Source organism: Saccopteryx bilineata, chromosome 1 (genome assembly GCF_036850765.1).
Source record: "Saccopteryx bilineata isolate mSacBil1 chromosome 1, mSacBil1_pri_phased_curated, whole genome shotgun sequence".
NCBI classification, from domain to species: domain Eukaryota; kingdom Metazoa; phylum Chordata; class Mammalia; order Chiroptera; family Emballonuridae; genus Saccopteryx; species Saccopteryx bilineata.
In genome coordinates, this window is record NC_089490.1 from 342,670,922 (window position 1) to 342,692,165 (window position 21,244).

Genomic DNA, 21,244 nt, shown 5'->3' on the forward strand with positions numbered 1-21,244 from the left:
CTGGAGCCCCATCTCCAGTGCCCATCCAGTCTCCACCAACCGCCTCGGCAGGGCCTGGAGACCTCTGGGTGCCTCGCCTGTCCTTCACGTACCCACAGTAGGCAGGGAATTATGCCAACAATGCAAAGCAGGACTCACCTCCTCCAGCCCCCATCCTCATCCTCACACACCAGGGAACCCAAGTGAAAGAAGCAGGGACAGACAGGGAATTCAAAAGCAGCACGTACTCAGTAGCCATGAACAAGGCCTGAAGGATGCTGTTCACGTAGCATGTGTTGCCCAGATTGATTAAACCAATCTTGCCCGTGTCTGACTTGGCCATGAGCCGAGGGTAGAAGCCAGCCAGCTCGCTCTTCTGTGAGGTCCAGGCATCCTGCCCAAGCAGCTGCTTGATGCGGTCCTCGTTGGGAATGTGGAGGTCCTAGGAGGGAACAAGCCGGCAGGAAAGTGGGTACCAGGGTCAGCTCTAAAAATATCACCTCCTCTGGGAAGCCTTCTTGGACTACAGCCTACACCACAGTCACCCAAGCACACTGCCCCACAAATGTTCTATAGATGTGTATGAATAGGCTCCTGTTTCCAAACTTATTCTAGCTTCTCACTTCCTACATGATCTTCCATGACCCAACTGCCTGAAGAAGGTAGTGAAATCCCCATTCAACAGATGAAAAAACTAAGACTCAGACAAAGACTTTTCCAGGAACATACAGGTAGTAAGTGAAGAATCTGTACATTCCTAGAAGAGCCCAGGGCATGACAGATTCTGAGCAATGACAGCACGGGCCCAAAGGTCAGATCCAGTGTTGTCAAAATCTCAATCCTAGTCCCGACTCTTGTCCTCACTACCTGTCTGGCCATGGTCGGTGAGCCTGAGACCGTTAACCTCCCTGGGCCTCAGTTTCCTCCTTTGTCAAGTGAGGATCCTCCACCTGCTGTCAGCCTGGCACTCTGGGCTTTCGGAGTGCTTGCACACAGCAAGGCTCCTGCTTCTCCATCAATATGTTTAAGTCTGCAGAGTCGGCTCTTTTGAATTAGTTACCCCCCTGGAACTTGATCCTACCGTGAGGACGTCAGGACGGTGGGAGAATCCCACGGGTCTGAGGTATGGGTCCTTGGTCACAGGCTCAGGAATCAACAAGCTTTCCTACTCATTACCCTGTTCAAATTAGACAGCTGCACCTTCAAGAATATTACCGAGCAGTAGCTCTAATAGCGGCGTATTGTAAAGAAAAGCACCTAAGCATCGTGTAGAGTTCCTTAGTAGATTAAGTGACATTCAGAATAGTTCCTCCTGCCCTGCTCTGACTTCCAGATCCTGAGCACAGTCCCTAGATTTGCTCAGGGCTCCAGAGCTCAAACCAGCCCGGCCGAGAGCACTGGTCTCCCACTGTGGAGGTCAGGCTCAAGCAGTGCTTCAACACTTCTGCTCAGTCATTCGTCAGGGCCGCCTCGATCATGTATCAGATTAGCGAGTCATCTCTCACAGACAATCAGAAATGCAGGCGCTGCCAAAGGTGAAACAGGAGTTGTGGGCTCAGCACGGTCTCTCTCAGTCCAGTCCCTTCCCTTCTCTTCTTCTTACCCTCTCCAATCCCCAGTCCACACAACACGAACAAATAGGCACAAAAAGGCAGGCAGAACCCCCACACACACACATACACACACACACATAGAAGATGTAAAATTATCCACAAGAGAAAAAACCCTCAAATGCCATTTTCCCAAAGAAGGTCACTTTGTCCTCTTAGGGAAATAAAACAAGAACTTCCAAATATACTAACTCTCAAGTTCCAAATGTTACTGGAATTTCACATTCAATGGCTCCCTTAGCAAGGACCACAGCTCCCGAAGAAACTGCCATAACCAATACAACTGTCTATGTCAGAGAAATTTCCAGACTTTGTTTATAAAGGAGCCTCGGTACAAGAAGGATGTCCTCGTGGGACACATGTGAAAGATTCTCCAACACAGTAACCCCTGCAGGCTTTAGCGGTGCACACTGGCTTGTACCGAGGGGTATCCACAGCCACAGGACAAAAGTAGCACATCTTCCTGGGGCTAGGTTCTCTAATATTCAAGTGAGAAACATGTTTATATTAAAACAAGTGTAATTATGGAATCTATAGTTGAACCTTTGAAGAACAATGAGAGTTTAGAGAAACTCTGAGCTCCTGTCAGGCTGCTTGGGGTAAGTCTCCTCCTCCGACTCAAGTTGCTCAGTGGAAACATTTGAAAAGCCCAGGTCTGCTGGATGAAGCAGTCACCCAGCCTGGTTTGCCAGGCTCTGATCTGCTGCCCTCACTGGTCTCACCGTACCACACATTACCACCAAACTGGACTTGCACATTCCCGCCTCCTCACCTTTCCCCTTGCTGGTCCCCACCCCTCAAGGTCTAGCCCCTAACCTCTCTTTATAAGAGTTTTCAGGATCTTCTCAAATGGGGTCCCCACACTATCTGCGCCTGTCTTATGAAGCCCACCTCTCTGCACCTCGCGGTGCAGGTACTGGCCCTGGGCTCAGATCATAGCCCTGAGCAGCCCAGCCCAGGTCTCACCCAGGACGGGTTTCCCTCCATCCCCAGTGCAGGACCATGCTCTGTCTCCCGGTTCACATCTCTGTGACAGAGTTCTTCACATTACAGATACACGCATTCACTCACAGACATTTATTGGGCCCAGAGATGAAAATAACATGTATCCCTGCCCAGAAGTTCATAATCTAGCAGAAGCAAGTAAGTCATTTCTAATGAGTGGAAGTCCTCTCTCCTCTGCTTACCTACCCCCAGTGACAGGGACTCACAACCTAGCACGCCAACCCTTTTTGTATGTGAGCTCTATTAAACTCTTTCTCTTGTTTAAGTAGTTTTTTTGAGAAAGAGAAGCAGGAGTGACGTCACGGAAATGGCGCCGTGAGCAGCGCGTCCGACAGCTCTCCCCTAAATCACAACAAATTTATCAACTAGAAACAGAAAAATTTATCCTTGGAGCATTCCGGAGTTCCACACAAACTGATAGCGAAAGGACTGTTATCACTTGAATCTGAGAGAGGAGGGTGTGGAGAAATTTACCACAGGGACGTTCTTTCAAACCGCAAGGAAGTGCGCCTGTGGTGAGTCAGCCCACACTCGGGAGCCGCGAGCCGCCGCGAGCAGCCGCCGCGAGCCGCCGCGAGCAGCCGTGCGCGCGCCCGGTCCGGTTGAGCACCGCTGACGTTCCCAGCGGCACGCACACTGCGAGTGGGGGTCGCCGGCCACCGGTGCCCGGAGCGCCCCATTCGCGCGCGTGCCTTGGGCATTCCACGCGCCCAGGGCGCCCTGCTGGCCCGCACACCCAGGGGGCTCCATTATCCTGCGCCTGGTGCGGTCCAGCCGCCAGCGGCGGGGCGAGCGGGAGAGGCTTGGGAGATTCTCTCCGTGGGCGGGGCACCTCACCCAGCCATTCAAGCTAACAATCAAGCGTTGGGGGAGGGGCGCGCGCAGGCAGCCTAAAATACCTTCGGAAACACAGCTGCGTCCCAATCACTGAAATTAGCTTAACCCATGAAATCTGCGCACCCTCGGTTCTAATTGATAAGATCTCTCTCAGTTCAGCGATCCAAGACAAGAGGCGTGATATTTTTTAGTGCCTCTCGCTAAAGGGGCGGGGGCAACTTCTGATTGATAGAGCCTCCATATTCAGGGATAAACGCTAACAAGAAGGACTTGGCAGATAATAAGGTCTATACTACACTAGTTGTAAGCAGAGACTAGTGCCTCTTCTTCCCTGCAAAAACAGGCTACAAAGTGTGGAAAGCCTGGTTGAGAGGTCCAACTAAGTGATAGGCGCTGAACAGTCACCTTGACAACAATTGACTCCCACCCCCGCCTGATTACACTGGAGACCCTGACTGTCAGAGCCTTTCCCAAAGCCTTGCACTGAGTGGGGATAGAGTGGGGATTTCCCAGCTCTTTGAGCCTCTTACTCCCCAGGCAGAAGCAGTTGCAGCCTTATAGCTGGATCACCAGGCTGCTAATTCAGAAAGGGGGGACTAGGAGAGACAATCCAGGAAAGCAAACTCTCTCATCGTTGGACCCTGCAAACGCCAACAAGCCTTTACTTCCAGCAAGACTAAAGCCAATTATATGACATTGCCATAGAATCCCATCAACTGCAAATCCCTACCTAAGAGTGACACAGGGGCAGAGCCTGGGGTACAGAGTCACCGACCAGGAAGAGGGAGAGAAAAGAAAAAGGAAGAAGTTAACCTCTCAAAATCAAGAAAAACCCACAGACTTTACAACTTGATCCACTAATTTTTTGTTGTTGTTGTTGTTTGTTTCTTCTATCTTTTTGCCTTTATTTCCTCCACCTCGGTCCTTCTATTCTCTGCCCATCTTATGCTTCCCCTTTCTTGAACTACACTACCCATGAGTGTTGCATTTTATTTTTCTTCTTCATCCTCACCCTCCTTTAAGGTTATACTCCAAAACACTTAACTCTCACTCTCTCCTCTTTTGTTTTTTGGTTTTTTTTGTCTTGCTTTATTTTGTTTTTTTCTCTTCCTATTTTATTCCTTCCTTCGTTTTTCTCTTTTTCTTATTTTTTCCTTTCTATTCGTTTTTTCTTTTCTCATTTTACTTTCCTCCCATATAATCCTCAATCACAAACAAATTAGTTAATTTGGGACTCAAGGCTTTTTTTTGGCTTTATTTCTCTTTTTTGCTTTTGTTTTTATTTTTTTTTTCTTGTTTGTTTATTTTTGTGGCATTTTGGGTCCTCGCAACCCAAGGTCTCCATTGTATTTAGTCTTTGCTCCACTTAATACAACAGATTTTTACTTATTATTTTTATTTTTTCTTCTTTATTATTCTTTTTTGGTCCTTTTTTCTGGTTCCCTCTTATCCCTCTCATTATATCTCTTAGTTGACCATCACTTACAAGCAAATCATCTTATGCTTGTCTAAGATTTTCTTCCTTTTTTTTTTTTTTGCATTTAGTAGGTCCCTACTCCCTTTTTTTGCCCTTTGAACTCTTCACCCCAAATCAGGCCCTCCATTATAGGCACGATATTTCCCTGAGGAGGGGAGAGGAGGGAAAGAGAAGAGAGAAAAAAAGGGGGAAATAATAAATTATTACTGTTTTTTTTTGTGGGGTGTTTTACCTTTTTTTTTTTTTTTTTTTTTTTACTTTTTACTCTTTATTAATTCTAATTAGTGCTATCAATAAGACCACCCTCAGATGCCGATAAGAAAGAGGAAATCGAATATTATGGATACAAAAGAAAGAGAGGTAACACAAATAGATGTGGAAAAATCTATGGAGAAAAGACTTAACATATTGGAAGCCTTGGAGCCAAATGACAGAGAATTTAAAATAGAAATCTTAAAAATACTCAGAGATATACAAGAAAACACAGAAAGGCAATATAGGGAGATCAGAAAACAACTCAATGAACACAAAGAATATATTACCAAGGAAATTGAAACTATAAAAACAAATCAAACAGAAATGAAAAACTCAATTCACGAGCTGAAAAACGAGGGTAACAAGCTTAGCTAACAGAACAGCCCAGATTGAAGATAGGATTAGTGAAATAGAAGACAAACAACTTGAGGCACAACAGAGAGAAGAAGAAAGAGACTCAAAAATAATAAAAAACGAGAAAGCCCTACAGGAATTGTCTGACTCCATCAGAAAGAATAACATAAGAATAATAGGTATATCAGAGGGAGAAGAGAAAGAAAATGGAATGGAGAATATACTCAAACAAATAATAGACGAGAACTTCCCAAGCCTGTGGAAGGAACTAAAGCCTCAAATTCAAGAAGCAAACAGAACACCAAGTTTTCTTAACCCCAACAAACCCACTCCAAGGCATATCATAATAAAGATGACACAAACCAATGACAAAGAAAAAATTCTCAAGGCAGCCAGGGAAAAGAAGAGTACAACATATAAAGGAAGGCCTATTAGATTATCATCAGATTTCTCAGCAGAAACTCTACAAGCTAGAAGAGAGTGGACCCCAATATTTAAAGCCCTGAAAGAGAGGAACTTTCAGCCAAGAATACTATACCCATCAAAGCTATCCTTCAAGTATGAAGGAGATATAAAAACATTCACAAATACAGAAAAGATGAGAGAATTTATCAACAGAAAGCCCCCACTCCAGGAAATACTAAAGGGGGTTTTCCAACCAGATTCAAAGATCAAAAGAAAACAACACCACAAGTAACAGCTCCACCAAGAACACAATAAAACCAAACTTAAACTGTGACAACAAAGGAAAAAAAGGGGGGAGAGGATGGAGATTAACAGTAGCAAAGGATGATGAAGTGCAGAAATACTTATAAGATAGGGTACTACAATGAATATGGTAGGTACCCTTTTCATTACTTAATGGTAACCACCCTTAAAAAAACCACCACAAAAACACTTGACTTAAAAAAGGTAGCAACAGCCTGACCTGTGGTGGCACAGTGGATAAAGCGTCGACCTGGAAATGCTGAGGTCGCCGGTTCGAAACCCTGGGCTTGCCTGGTCAAGGCACATATGGGAGTTGATCCTTCCAGCTCCTCCCCCCTGTCTCTCTCCCCCCGCCTCTCTGTCTCTCTCTCTCCCTATCTCTCTCCTCTCTAAAAAAAAATGAATAAATAAAATTAAAAAAAAAAAAAAGGTAGCAACAGAGGAAAGAAGTATGGAACACAAACAAACAAAAACAAATGATAGAAAAACAAAAGAGAAGAATCAAACTAGATACAAAACTAACAGAAAGCAATTTATAAAATGGCAGTAGGGAACACACAAGTGTCAATAATTACACTAACTGTAAATGGATTAAACTTACCAATAAAAAGACACAGAGTAGCAGAATGGATTAAAAAAGAAAATCCAACTATATGCTGCCTACAAGAAACACATCTAAGCAACAAGGATAAAAACAAATTCAAAGTGAAAGGCTGGAAAACAATACTCCAAGCAAACAACACCCAAAAAAAAGCAGGCGTAGCAATACTCATATCTAATAATGCTGACTACAAGACAGAAAAAGTACTGAGACAAAAATGGTCATTTCATAATGATTAAGGGGAAGTTGAATCAAGAAGACATAACAATCCTTAATATATATGCACCAAACCAAGGAGCACCAAAATATATAAGACAGCTACTTATTGACCTTAAAACAAAAACTAACAAAAATACAATCATACTTGGAGACCTCAATACACCGCTGACGGCTCTAGATCGGTCATCCAAACAGAGAATCAATAAAGATATAGTGGCCTTAAACGAAATACTAGAACACCTGGATATGATAGACATCTACAGGACACTTCATCCCAAAGCGACAGAGTATACATTTTTCTCTAGTGTACATGGAACATTCTCAAGAATTGACCATATGTTGGGCCACAAAGACAATATCAGCAAATTTAGAAAAATTGAAATTGTACCAAGCATATTTTCTGATCATAAAGCCTTGAAACTAGAATTCAACTGCAAAAAAGAGGGGGAAAAACCCACAAAAATGTGGAAACTAAACAACATACTTCTAAAAAATGAATGGGTCAAAGAAGAAATAAGCGCAGAAATCAAAAGATATATACAGACAAATGAAAATGAAAATACGACATATCAGAATCTCTGGGATGCAGCAAAAGCAGTAATAAGAGGAAAGTTCATATCACTTCAGGCCTATATGAACAAACAAGAGAGAGCCGAAGTAAACCACTTAACTTCACACCTTAAGGAACTAGAAAAAGAAGAACAAAGACAACCCAAAACCAGCCGAAGAAAGGAGATAATAAAAATCAGAGCAGAAATAAATGAAATAGAGAACAGAAAAACTATAGATAAAATCAATAAAACAAGGAGCTGGTTCTTTGAAAAGATCAACAAAATTGACAAACCCTTGGCAAGACTCACCAAGGAAAAAAGACACAGGACTCAAATAAATAAAATCCAAAATGAAAGAGGAGAGATCACCACAGACATCATAGATATACAAAGAATTATTGTAGAATACTATGAAAAATTATATGCCACCAAATACAACAATCTAGAAGAAATGGATAAATTCCTAGAACAATACAACCTTCCTAGACTGAGTCATGAAGAAGCAGAAAGCCTAAACAGACCAATCAGCAGGGAGGAAATAGAAAAAACTATTAAAAATCTCCCCAAAAATAAAAGTCCAGGCCCAGACGGTTATACTAGCGAATTCTATCAAACATTCAAAGAAGACTTGGTTCCTATTCTACTCAAAGTCTTCCAAAAAATTGAAGAAGAAGCAATACTTCCAAACACATTTTATGAGGCCAACATAACCCTCATACCAAAACCTGGCAAGGATGGCACAAAGAAAGAAAACTACAGACCAATATCTCTAATGAATACAGATGCTAAAATACTAAACAAAATACTGGCAAACCGAATACAACAACATATTAAAAAAATAATACATCATGATCAAGTGGGATTCATCCCAGAATCTCAAGGATGGTTCAACATACGCAAAACGGTTAACGTAATACACCATATCAACAAAACAAAGAACAAAAACCACATGATCTTATCAATAGATGCAGAAAAGGCTTTTGATAAAATACAACACAATTTTATGTTTAAGACTCTCAACAAAATGGGTATAGAAGGAAAATATCTCAACATGATAAAGGCCATATATGATAAACCATCAGCCAACATCCTATTAAACGGCATAAAACTGAGGACTTTCTACCTTAAATCAGGAACAAGACAGGGTTGTCCACTCTCTCCACTCTTATTCAACGTGGTGCTAGAAGTTCTGGCCAGAGCAATCAGACAAGACAAAGAAATAAAAGGCATCCATATCGGAAAAGAAGAAGTAAAGCTATCACTTTTTGCTGATGATATGATCCTATACATCGAAAACCCGAAGGACTCCACAAAAAGATTATTAGAAACAATAAACCAATACAGTAAGGTCGCAGGATACAAAATTAACATACAAAAGTCCATAGCCTTTCTATATGCCAACAATGAAATATTAGAAAACGAACTCAAAAAAATAATCCCCTTCACGATTGCAACAAAAAAAATAAAATACCTAGGAATAAACATAACAAAGAACGTAAAGGACCTATATAATGAAAATTACAAAGCATTGTTAAGGGAAATCGAAAAAGATACAATGAGATGGAAAAATATTCCTTGTTCTTGGATAGGAAGAATAAATATAATCAAAATGGCCATATTACCCAAAGCAATATACAAATTTAATGCAATTCCCATCAAAATCCCTATGAGATTTTTTAAAGAAATGGAACAAAAAATCATCAGATTTATATGGAACTATAAAAAACCCCGAATAGCCAAAACAATCCTAAGGAAAAAGAATGAAGCTGGGGGCATTACAATACCTGACTTTAAACTATATTATAGGGCCACGATAATCAAAACAGCATGGTATTGGCAAAAAAATAGACACTCAGACCAATGGAACAGAATAGAAAGCCCAGAAATAAAACCACATATATATGGTCAAATAATCTTTGATAAAGGGGCCAACAACACACAATGGAGAAAAGAAAGCCTCTTCAACAAATGGTGTTGGGAAAACTGGAAAGCCACATGCAAAAGAATGAAACTCGACTACAGCCTGTCCCCGTGTACTAAAATTAATTCAAAATGGATCAAAGACCTAAATATAAGACCTGAAACAATAAAGTACATAGAAGAAGACATAGGTACTAAAATCATGGACCTGGGTTTTAAAGAACATTTTATGAACTTGACTCCAATGGCAAGAGAAGTGAAGGCAAAGATAAATGAATGGGACTACATCAGAATTAAAAGTTTTTGCTCAGCAAGAGAAACTGATATCAAAATAAACAGACAGCCAACTATATGGGAACTGATATTTTCAAACGACAGCTCAGATAAGGGCCTAATATCCAAAATTTACAAAGAACTCATAAAACTCAACAACAAACAAACAAACAATCCAATAAAAAATGGGAAGAGGACATGAACAGACACTTCTCCCAGGAAGAGATACAAATGGCCAACAGATATATGAAAAGATGCTCAGCTTCATTAGTTATTAGAGAAATGCAAATCAAAACTACAATGAGATACCACCTCACTCCTGTTAGATTAGCTATTATCAACAAGACGGGTATTAGCAAATGTTGGAGAGGCTGTGGAGAAAAAGGAACCCTCATTCACTGTTGGTAGGACTGTAAAGTAGTACAACCATTATGGAGGAAAGTATGGTGGTTCCTCAAAAAACTGAAAATAGAACTACCTTATGACCCAGCAATCCCTCTACTGGGTATATACCCCAAAACCTCAGAAACATCGATACGTGAAGACACATGTAGCCCCATGTTCATTGCAGCACTGTTCACAGTGGCCAAGACATGGAAACAACCAAAAAGCCCTTCAATAGAAGACTGGATAAAGAAGATGTGGCACATATACACTATGGAATACTACTCAGCCATAAGAAATGATGACATCAGATCATTTACAGCAAAATGGTGGGATCTTGATAACATTATAAGGAGTGAAATAAGTAAATCAGAAAAAAACAAGAACTACATGATTCCATACATTGGTGGAACATAAAAATGAGACTAAGAGACATGGACAAGAGTGTGGTGGTTACCAAGGGTGGGGGGGGAGGGAGGACATGGGAGGGAGGGAGGGAGAGAGTTAGAGGGAGGGGGAGGGGCACAGAGAACTAGATAGAGGGTGACGGAGGACAATCTGACTTTGGGCGAGGGGTTTGCAACATAATTTGATGACAAAATAACCTAGACATGTTTTCTTTGAATATATGTACCCTGATTTATTAATGTCATCCCATTACCATTAATAAAAATTTATTAAAAAAAAAAAAGAGAGAGAGAGAAGCAGCAAGAGGAGGGTGGAGGGGAGCAAGAGAAGAAACTGGAAGGGGAAGAGAGGGAAGGGGGTGGAGAGAGGACAGGATGGGGGAGAGAGAGAGGGGAGATGGGGGAGGGAGAAGGGGGTGGGAGGAGGGAGAGAGGGGTGAGAGAGAGGGGAGGGGAGGAGGAGGGAGGAGAGAGAAGAGGGAGAGGGAGAGAGGGGGAGGGGGTGGAAGAGAGGGAGGTGGGAAAGAGGAGAGGGGAGGTGGAGAGGAGGGGGAAAGGAGGGAGAGAGGGGAGGAGGGGAGGGGAGAGAGGGAGAGGGGGAGGGGGAGGAAGAGAGGAAGGTGGGAAAGAGGGGAGGGGAGGTGGAGAGGAGGGGATAAGGAGGGAGAGAGGGGAGGAGGGGGAGGGGGAGGAGGGGAGGGGAAAGGGGGAGGGGGAAGGGAAAGAAGGAAGGGGAGAGATACATTGATTTGTTGTTCAACTTATTTATGCCTTCATTGGTTATTCTTGTATCTGCCCTGACCTGGGATCAAACCCACAACCTTTGCATATCCGGACGATGCTCTAACCAACTGAGCTACCTGACCATGGCCTTAAACTCCTTATGTTAAGTTGAAAAAACTGAAAAGATCCCAGTAACTGTCAAAGATTTTGTTTGTTGTATCTACCAACTCGCACTCACAGTAGATTGTTCCCTTGGATGTTTTGTAATTTTTGAATTATAAACTCAAATCTTCAGGAGAATCTTATCTTAGTGGTTTAAAAGCAGTTTCTTTTGTTTCAACTAGGCAAACCTGAGTATTGCAAGTTTGACTTTTTTTAAAAATTTAATTTATTGTGTTTACATAGATTCTAGTGTTGCCCCGAATGCATCCCCCCTCCCCCATATTCCCCTCAACATCTCCCTTGTCCCCCTCCCATCAGCGCCCTCCCCCCTTTCCCTTCAGGATTATCCCATTCTATCATTCCCTTTCCCTCTGTCCTAAATTTATGACTAATTTTTTTTTTTTTTTGTATTTTTCTGAAGCTAGAAAGGGGGAGGCAGTCAGACAGACTCCTACATGCGCCCAACCGGGATCCACCCAGCATGCCCACCAGGGGGCGATGCTCTGCCCATCTGGGGCATTGCTCTGTTGCAACCAGGGCCATTCTAGCGCCTGGGGCAGAGGCCACAGAGCCATCCTCAGCACCCGGGCCAACTTTGCTCCAATGGAGCCTCGGCTGCAGGAGGGGAAGAGAGAGACAGAGAGGAAGGAGAGGAGGAGGGGTGGAGAAGCAGATGGGCGCTTCTGTGTGCCCTAGCCAGGAATCAAACCTGGGACTCTTGCACGCCAGGCCAACGCTCTACCACTGAGCCAACTGGCCAGGGCCAGTTTATGACTACTTTTAATGTTAGTGTATAGCTTAGGGGTTCCAAAACCCTAAGATGGTGTGAATTTGAACCCTTAAACTGACATGATGGCAGGCCACTAATTGCAAATTTCTTGTTTTCCAATGCAGGGCCCAGACCAAGCCAGAAAAGTTTCCTTAACATTTATTTGGGACCATATGTATATATTTTCTAGATCAACTCTTGCTAACAGTAAAGCCTTTCTTAGGTCCTGGTTTCTGTGGGCCTATTAGAGCTAACTCCCTACCAGGGGCAGGCCCTAAGCCTCACCTCCTGTCCGCATCAGCTCCAGCCCTGGCTGCCTAAGGCGGCCACCTTAACCACACTCCCTCCCCACCCAGAGCAAAAGAGCGTCATCTCTCACTTCCCATTCTGGAACTCAGTTTTCCTTTTTTGACTCCTGGGGATTCCCCCTTACTTTCTTGCAAGTTCAGCTACATACTTGAAAAGATATCTGTTATATTTTAACAAGCATTCCTAGGTCTTTTGTAGTGGGACACTTTTCAGGTTATCTATCTGCCATGCTACAGACTTGGAAATCAGATCAGAGGTTTTGAAAAGGCTGCCACCTACCTAGCTATCTTTCACCCATGCTTGGACCTGCCCTCTCTGTGACGCAACCTAGGCCTGGCTGTGTCTCTCACTATCTCCGTGACTTTGCACAAGTCACCAGACCTCTCCAAACTTCATTTTCCCCATCTATAAAACAAATAACAGCAGCATCTGCTTGGGAGGTCTCTTGAGAGCATTAGAAAACATATGGGAAAACACTGTCAAATGTGGTACTATCTACAGATGGCTGCCTAGCAGCCAAGCCAGCCCAGTTCAGAAGCCCTCTTGCTCTACTGGAGGTCGTTCCTACCTCGGGCTTCTCACTGCTCCTGGCTGACCCTCACAGGCATTTCATAAGCTGCTTACATCAGAGCTCCTTTTATAGAAGTTTGTCACCTGCTTCCAGGCTGAAAGCTCCTCAGTGGAGGTGACTCATGGCTGTGTCCCCAGTTCCCAGTCTGTGCCTGGCACAGAACAGGGGATTAGTAAAGTCCTGTGAACAACTGTAAACAATACCTGCTCTGGAGTGCTCATGGTCTGGAGCGGGAGACAGACACACAGACAGTGACAATGTGTGCAGAGGGATATCCTGGGGCTGTGGGAGCCCAGAGATACCCTGACCCAGCCTGGGCCAGCCTCGGGAAGGTACTGAGAGTTATCAGGGAAGCTTCCTAAGGGACGAAAATACGTAAGCAGAGCCCTCATGGACATGGGGGAATGGTCCAGGCAGACAAGGAAGAGTTTCCAGTTAGAGAGAATGGCGAATGAAAAGGCCCAGAGCGCCTGACCTGTGGTGGCGCAGTGGATAAAGCGTTGACCTGGAAATGCTGAGTTCACCGGTTTGAAACCCTGGGCTTGCCCGGTCAAGGCACATATGGGAGTTGATGCTTCCAGCTCCTCCCCCCCTCCTCCTCTCTGTCTCTCCCTCTCCTCTCTAAAATGAATAAATTAAAAAAAAAAAAAAAAGGCCCAGAGCAATCACAAGAGAATGACCCCTCTGGGAACGGCAGGTAGCTCAGCATGCCTGAAGCACAGGATGGGCCAAGGAAGTGATGGGAGACGGCCAGGGACCCAGCAATGGGGGCAGCTGCCAACCTGTCATTTGGCCTCGAACAAGGCCCAAAATAACTCTTGTGTCGATGTGGAGGGCTGCCACTCACCTTGATGGCCTCCATGACGGGCTCATACAGGTCCGGGAAGCCCGGGAACCGGAACACCATGCAGTGGACCAGCTCCGCCAGCTGCTCCAGGCAGCTGGTCCCCGAGTTGGAGTCCTCCTTGAGCAGAGAGGCCACCATGGGGGGGATGTGAGGGAGGAGCTGTGAGAGCACAGTGGGGTCAGGCTCAGCACCGGTTCCCGGAGACAGGGGCTGCTGGCCCCTGCCGCACACACCCGGAGCTCCGAGGCGGGAGCTATGCCCACCTGACCTCCGTCCCTCTGACCCTCACAGGGCTCTGAGCTCTGCAGGCAGGGGACCCCCCTTACTAGATCTGTGACCTAGGACACCCCGCCTCAATTTCTTCACCCATAAAATGGGGCCAATCATTCTCTCCTCACAGTTGAGGGGAAGCCTACATCCAAGCCCTAGCAAGTAAGCCTTAGCCAACTGGCCGGCCGGAAAGCCTGAGTGACCGGCGCCTCTTTGCCCACCCCGCAATGATGCTGGGGCTGCAGCAGAGCCAGGGGGTGGTCAGCCCTGACAGAGCCTGAGCGGCCAGCCACCTGTGGACAAAAACTCTCATTCTGTCACCAAGCATCCATGTCAAGCGCTTCCCCTTCACAATAACTGGATGTGGCCGTGACTGTTCTCCCCATTTCCTAGATAGAGAAGTTAAGTAAGACTTCCAGCGAGGACTTCACTGTGGCTTACGGGAGAAGCTGGAGTCTGAACCAGGTCTGCCTGGATCCAAAACCTCTGTGCTACGGAGCACTACCTTTTATACCCATGGCAGTGCCACAGCAGCATGGCCCAAGGATGGACAGAGTCAGGCCCCAGGACCTGGGAGCAGGGGAGCCCAGGCAAGTATGGAAAGAAGCCAACATCTGTCAAGTCCCTGGTATGAGGAAGCTCTTGATAAATATCATCTCATTTAACCCTGTCCCACTATGGGAGAAGTTTACCTTGTGCTCAGCCTGTGAGAGGTAAGTGCCTAGCCCAAGGCCACCACATCTGGCAAAGAGCAGAGCTGGGACTCAACCCTGAGCACCCCAATCCCTGGTTCTGTGCTTCCCCCACTGCAGCAAATCGGGAAGCAGGAAGTTCCGGCTCTGACCGGGGCCTTCGAATCCACGGCCCCATCTGCAGGTCCACAGCAGGCTGGCAGGGGGAAGCCGGCCCCCAGACCATAGGCTGTCCTTCCCAAGGGAGGGCCCGAAGCCAGCAGTAAGGGCCCTGAGCTGGAGGCAGGCCACCCAGCTGTTGGCAGGCAGCAGGGTACAGGAAGAGCACTGGGTCAGGAGTCATCCCAACTTGGCCAGAATCCTTCCATGCTGCTCACTAGCTGTGTGTCTAAGGACTTAATCTCCCTAAACTCATTTCCTCAGCTGAAAAGTGGAGAAAATGGCAGGACCTCCTTCTTGCAGTTGTTCTTGGCAGTTAAGTGCGTGCACATAAGTAATGCCTTTAACACTATGACTGGCACATAGATGTTACCCAGGGACCATTAGCTGTTATCATTCTAACTTGTCACTCCACTATGGGCCCATGGAGAAGCCGTACAAATTCTCTGGCCTCAGTTTCCTATCTCTAAATTAGGGTTTCAAGTGTCCTCCAGTCCTAAGATCAAGGGTTTCAAGCCCTGACCCCTGAACCCCCAACCAAAACAGCTAGTCTGGCCTGCAGCCAGACCAGTGGGACATGCAACAGGGACGGGCCCTTACCAGGTGGAAGGCCTCATGGGAGTGCTGAAAGGTCAGGAGCATGTACTTGAGGACAGACAAGGCAGCTCCCCGGACAATGGGGTACAGAAGCTTGGAGAAAACCTGGAATAGAATCCCGCGTCAGGAGTCCCCAGGCCTGGACCGCCCCAGGCTGAGTGCAGCCACAGGCCTGAGGGGGGTCAGACACACTGGAGCTGAAGCAGCAGACCCATGCCAGAGCAAGAACCCCAAGACGCTCACACACCTGGACAAACAGACAAACGGTGAAGTGGACAAGATATTAGATATTGGATGGATAGTTGCATGGATGGACAGACACCGAAAAGTTACACAGACACGCTTGAATGAGCAGTCAGAGGGAAGAATGGGCAAACCTGAGGCTCAGAGAGGGGCAGTGAATTGTCCCAAGTCACAGAGAGTTTGGGTGGGAGCCCCGGTGCTCTGCCTCTCAGATCTACAATGTCCCTGGCAAGAGACTGGCCAGAAGGAACCTAAGCAGGGGCCAGGAGAGGGGCCCACCAACCTTCTCAATTTTGGCGAGTGAAACCTCAATCAAGATGCTGAACTTCTTAACAGCAGCCAAGCCCTTCAGCAGTGCAATGATCCACTTGTCAATGTTCTTCCCCAGGGGCCAGGACACCCAGTCGATCATCCTGGTGAGGGGGATGACAGTGACACAAGGACCAGGAAGGCCCAAAGGCCCAGGTGGTGGGAGCTCAGGAACTAGCCGTAATGTCCTGAGGCCCCACAGTGATTCACCCTACACAGGATAGCCCTAGAGTACATGGGGTGAAGAAGCAAATGAGCCCAGCACAGGCAGCTGGCAGAGACTGAGGCTCCCAGCCTAGCAGGAGGGGAGCCTGGCCCTCTCAGTACCCCAAGTCTCACCCCCGCACACACGCTGGGCTAGAGTGGAAAAACAGGGTTTTCAGCTGCCTCTGCCTGGACTGTTGAGCCCAATGACAGGAGGAGCACTGGCCCTGGGGGCCCGAAGCTCCAGCTCCAGCAAACCATGGCTTGTGTGTAAACTGAAGAAAGTCATGTACTCTCTCAGCCTCAGTTTCTTCCTTTGTAAAATGGGGACAATGCCTACCAACAACAGGGTTGTATGGATTAAAAGAGATAATAATGACTGCTTACGGAGTATTCACTCTGCACCAGGCACTGCTCTATCTGCCTTACACGTATCAAGCTGTCTGACTCCCACAACACAGTATCTACGTGCACTGAGCGTGAAGCTGCCACCTACTAGGTGTCCAGGAAAATATATATTTTTAAATACTGAGCAGAATGTTCTATTAAAGAAGTAAAACAATGTGAAAACACAGTAACAGTAACTACAACAATAACAGCTTCTAGGCACTTTACATGTATTATCTGATTTGATCTAATTTAATACTCAAGACAACTGTATAAGATGGGTTAAATTATGCTATATTTTATAGATGAGGAAACTGGAGCATAGAGAAGTTGAGCAATTTGCCCAAAGTCACACGGGCAAAAAGTGGTGGAGCCAGGGTTTGAACTTGGTCAGCTTATCTCTTGCATTCACATTCTTACCCACTAAAAATAAAGAATCCAAGAAGGTCCCATAAAGACAATGGATGTGTACACAGGTATGAAAAGAATGGCAGGGGAAGGCATGCCAGGTGAATGGGGTCTGCAGAGCCAAAGGCCTGCAGGCAGGAGGGTAGGCGGCATTTTCTGAGATCACTGGATGAGCAGGTGTGGCTAGATCACAGGTGTGATGATGTTCAAATGAGGTGAGGAATGTGCAACTGTGTGACCTGAAAAGCACCCAAACTCCATTTGAGACTTGCCAAACTCAGAAAACCCTTTGTAAAAGTACTTTCATCTTCCATATGACCCCACAGAAGCCTACCAAATTCTTATACCACCACTCAAATCTGCTATTATAGAAAAGTAAACTGAGACTCAGGCCATTAACTTGTCCAGGGCTTCAGAACTAGTCCCCAGACTGGGAGCATCACTAGGGCAGGGTCTTCTGTGTCTCCCACATCCAGCCCTGGACCAGGCACAAAGCAGGGCTCAAGAAAAGATGGGTGAATCATCAAGCAGGAGAGCCTGAGCACTTAAGCACTAAATCTAGCCCAGCAACCCCACCCAGATGAAGGGGCTTCTGGAAGGGAGCGAGACCTGACCAACACTGGGCCCTCAGCCCACCTGCTGATGGCAGTCAGCATCTGAGAGTCCGTTACACTGTCATCGTTGCTGAGGTTCCGGACGACGCCATCCATGAGCTCCAATGGGAGGTGCTGGACCATGCTGGCCAAGGCACTGGACGGCGGCTCCTCCTCTGGAACAGAGGGCTGGGCTGAGCTTAGCAAGGCAGGTGTGCCTCTCACCACCCCCATCACCCTGTGCTCTCATGCTGCCAAGGAACCAGGCTGGGCTTTGCAAAGAGCACCTGCTCACCTCCTCAGCATCACAGCCTGACTCAATCTTAACTCATTCACTCATCAGACCTTCACTGCTACTGCTTTAGGTGAGAAAGAATATTCAGTAACTAAAATCTGTTATCCTATTTTATAAGTACCCCGGTCCTTACACACTCAGCCTGGTTCTTCCTGCTGCCAGAACTATTACCTTCCTTTGCCCTAAACAGCCCCATCCATAATCAGGGGAGGTAGAGATCTTATTTTAATCATTTATACTATAATCCAAGTTCCCGTTCTCAATGGAGAGCCAAGATTTTACATTTCAGAGTTGACACCTACAGGCTCCATTGTGTCTCCAGACTTCCCTCCACCTTCCCAGAGCAGCTTACCCCTGCCGCCTGGTGCTGCCCACCTCTCTAAGATCTGGCTCAAGATTTTTCCACTTTTAGGAAACTCACCTGACCCAAAGGGCATGACGTTGTCTCATTCAGCCCCCAGGTCTTCCTTCTGGCCAGATTAATCTGGGTTCATCCTTTCCCCACACGAGGCAGTCTGCGCCTCCCTGTGCGCCAGCACCCACTTCAGGATAGGACTCACAGCAGGTGCTCCGGATAGGTTTGCTAACTAAATAATGGAACATCGTTTCTCCCACCTGTGCATTCGCCCGTGGCACACGCACACGCAGACACGCGCGCCACACAGCACATGGGCACGCCAAGCGGAAGAATGTGCACGAACAGCCACCTGCCCTGGCGCACACCCAAGACCTTGGCACACACGACTCCCTCCCGCCCCAACCCCAGCCTAAGCACACACGCACCTGTGCAGGAGATGACGGCGAACAACTCCTTGAGGCAGGGCAGGATGGCGGCGGGCTGCACGCGCCACAGCTGCGCCAGGAGCCCGCTCACCTGCTGAGCCTGCTCCAGGAACTCCACGGCGCCCTCCTCGACCTCCGCCGGGCAGCGGAAGCGACCGAGGCAGCGCACCAGCTGCTGGCAGAAGAGCAGGCGGTGCGGGCCGTCGGGGACGCAGCGCGGGTGCCGAACCAGCAGCCGGGCCACCTGCGCGCAAGCCGCGGGTCCCGGGCGCTCGCACACAGCGCGCAACACCTCGCGCCTCAGCAGCGCAAACACCTCCTCGGCCGCGGGCCCCTCAGGCAACAGCTGCAGTCCGAGCTGCACGCAGGCTAGGGCGCGAGGGCCGGGCGGGCCGGTGCCACCCTGCAGCAGGCGCAGCACGCGGCGCGCGCTGAAGAACTCGGCGAAGACGTCGGGGTGGTGGCGGCCGGCTACATGCAGCAGCTGGCAGCCCACGCGGCGCGGCAGCTCGTCGGCACCACTCACGTAGAGGCGTGCGCCCAGCGCCAGCAGCGCCAGGCACTGCTCTCGATCCAAGGGCTGCCGCGCCGCTTCCAGTACACGCCGCACCAGCCCTTGCTTCACGCTTGCCGGGTACGACGATGTCACCACCGCCTCGAGGATCTTGTCCATGGCGGCCGCACTGTAGGGAACAGGGTGCAAGTCACACTCTGCCCGACAGGTTCCCAGCGTGCTGAGACTTGGGGCAAGCAACTCAACCTCTCTGGACCGCAGTTTCTTATCTGTGAAGTAGGGCGAGGATACCTACCTCTCTGGAAGGTGTACTGAAGTAAAAGTACAATGCCCGGCATATGATAAGCCCCGGTAGTTGTAGTTATTGCTTTAAACTCACAAAGGTAACACCTGAGCCTTCCCCCTACTCCCACCCTTTTGCCTTTCTATCCCCAGGCCTCCCTGGTGACCTCATCCACTATTGGGACAAGTAGGAGCTGGATCTAGAAGCTGGCTCCCAGAGTCCTGGCCAGTCATGTCCCGTGGGAAAGATGAAATGGGGCGTGCCCAAACACCCCCCCCACACACACACACACACACTACACCTCCAGGGAGGGAGGAACCACTTAGGGCCCCAAGGAAGGGCCAAAAGGACTTCCTGAGATCCCCTGCACACTTTACCCTGTCCCAATCAACTTCTTGCTTTCTCAGATGATCTTTGTTAAATTCCACTTCTCTGTGCATTTGCCTGAAACATCCCATCTCCCAAGACCTCTATCAGCACCACGCAGTCACACAACCAGGCAAACTCCTATATTCCTTCAAAACTTCGAACACCCTCTCTTCAATGAAAATAGCCCTGTACCTGTGGGCTTGAATTTATCCCTCATCCTCCATTCCACCTGTGGCCTCTTCCTCCATTATACCTGGGATCACACAGTGCTGGGGTGTATGGATCCAACTCCCATCCACTGAAGCAGCATCTCGTCTCTGTGCTCCAGGACTGCACACTCAGGGCCCTGCCTGCCTCTCCTGCCTTCCCAGCCTTAGTCCACACTAGTCCCTCACTCTTGAGTCACTGGGCCTTCTCTCCCCTCCTTGCTTGGCTCACCCTGCAGACATCAGCTCAAACTCACTTCCTGGAGAAAGACTTGCCTGACCTCCCTGCCTGGGTCAAACGCCATTGTTAATTTCAGAGTATCCTGTCCTCCTTTATAGCATTTACCCTGATTGCTTGATTGAAGTCAACCTCCTCCACTATACTATGTGTGGCCATGCCTCATATTATTGTGCTTTGCTCCATTGCACTTCACAGTTGTGTTTCTCACAAATTGAAGGCAAGACCCTCCACCAGCAAAGATTATGACTCGCTTTATTCCAGTGGTTTGGAACCAAACCCACAATATCTCTGAGGTATGTCTGCAGGTCCCTGAGGGCAGGAACCATGTCAGGTTTTGTTCACCATGGTATCCCCAGCACCTAGCCCAGTGCCTGGCACACAGTAGGCATTTTTTTAGTGAGTGTGGAGAAAACAGCTATGTTAGGCTAGCTCGCTTATACTTTGCCTGATTAGTGTGTGAGCACATGGGAATGCTACGTGTGTAGTCTATGTAAGGCTATAGGTGTTTGCCGTCAGGGCAATTGGGGGATTGCAGCCGTGAGGGGCCCTTTTACTTGTTCACTTGCTGCCATGAGAAGCGGTTTTCCCTCCTCTTTGCTCATCTGTTGCGAGAATCTATTAAATGGGAATGGCCCAGTGCTTTCTGGCTCAGCAGTTTCTCTACCATCTGCCTGAATCCGATGTGGACCTGCCTGGCCTCGGCCACCAGCATTAGGGTGAGCAAACACAG

The 21,244-nt window shown here is 47.4% G+C and overlaps 1 protein-coding gene across 2 annotated transcripts in view; it reads right to left on the reverse strand.

Annotated features, from left to right (window-relative positions):
- USP35 (ubiquitin specific peptidase 35) overlaps positions 1 to 21,244 on the reverse strand; it is a 46,643-nt gene that overhangs the window by 19,477 nt on the left and 5,922 nt on the right. For both annotated transcript variants that reach the window (XR_010727830.1, XM_066249372.1), the window contains exons 2-7: positions 18,902 to 19,584; positions 17,867 to 17,999; positions 16,206 to 16,335; positions 15,683 to 15,784; positions 13,962 to 14,120; positions 228 to 421 (exon numbers count right to left, since the gene is read on the reverse strand). Coding sequence is in view for 1 of the 2 variants with exons in the window: in XM_066249372.1 (XP_066105469.1) it covers positions 228 to 421; positions 13,962 to 14,120; positions 15,683 to 15,784; positions 16,206 to 16,335; positions 17,867 to 17,999; positions 18,902 to 19,574 (1,391 nt within the window). In the remaining variant the exon portion in view is untranslated. The remainder of the gene's footprint in view (positions 1 to 227; positions 422 to 13,961; positions 14,121 to 15,682; positions 15,785 to 16,205; positions 16,336 to 17,866; positions 18,000 to 18,901; positions 19,585 to 21,244) is intronic.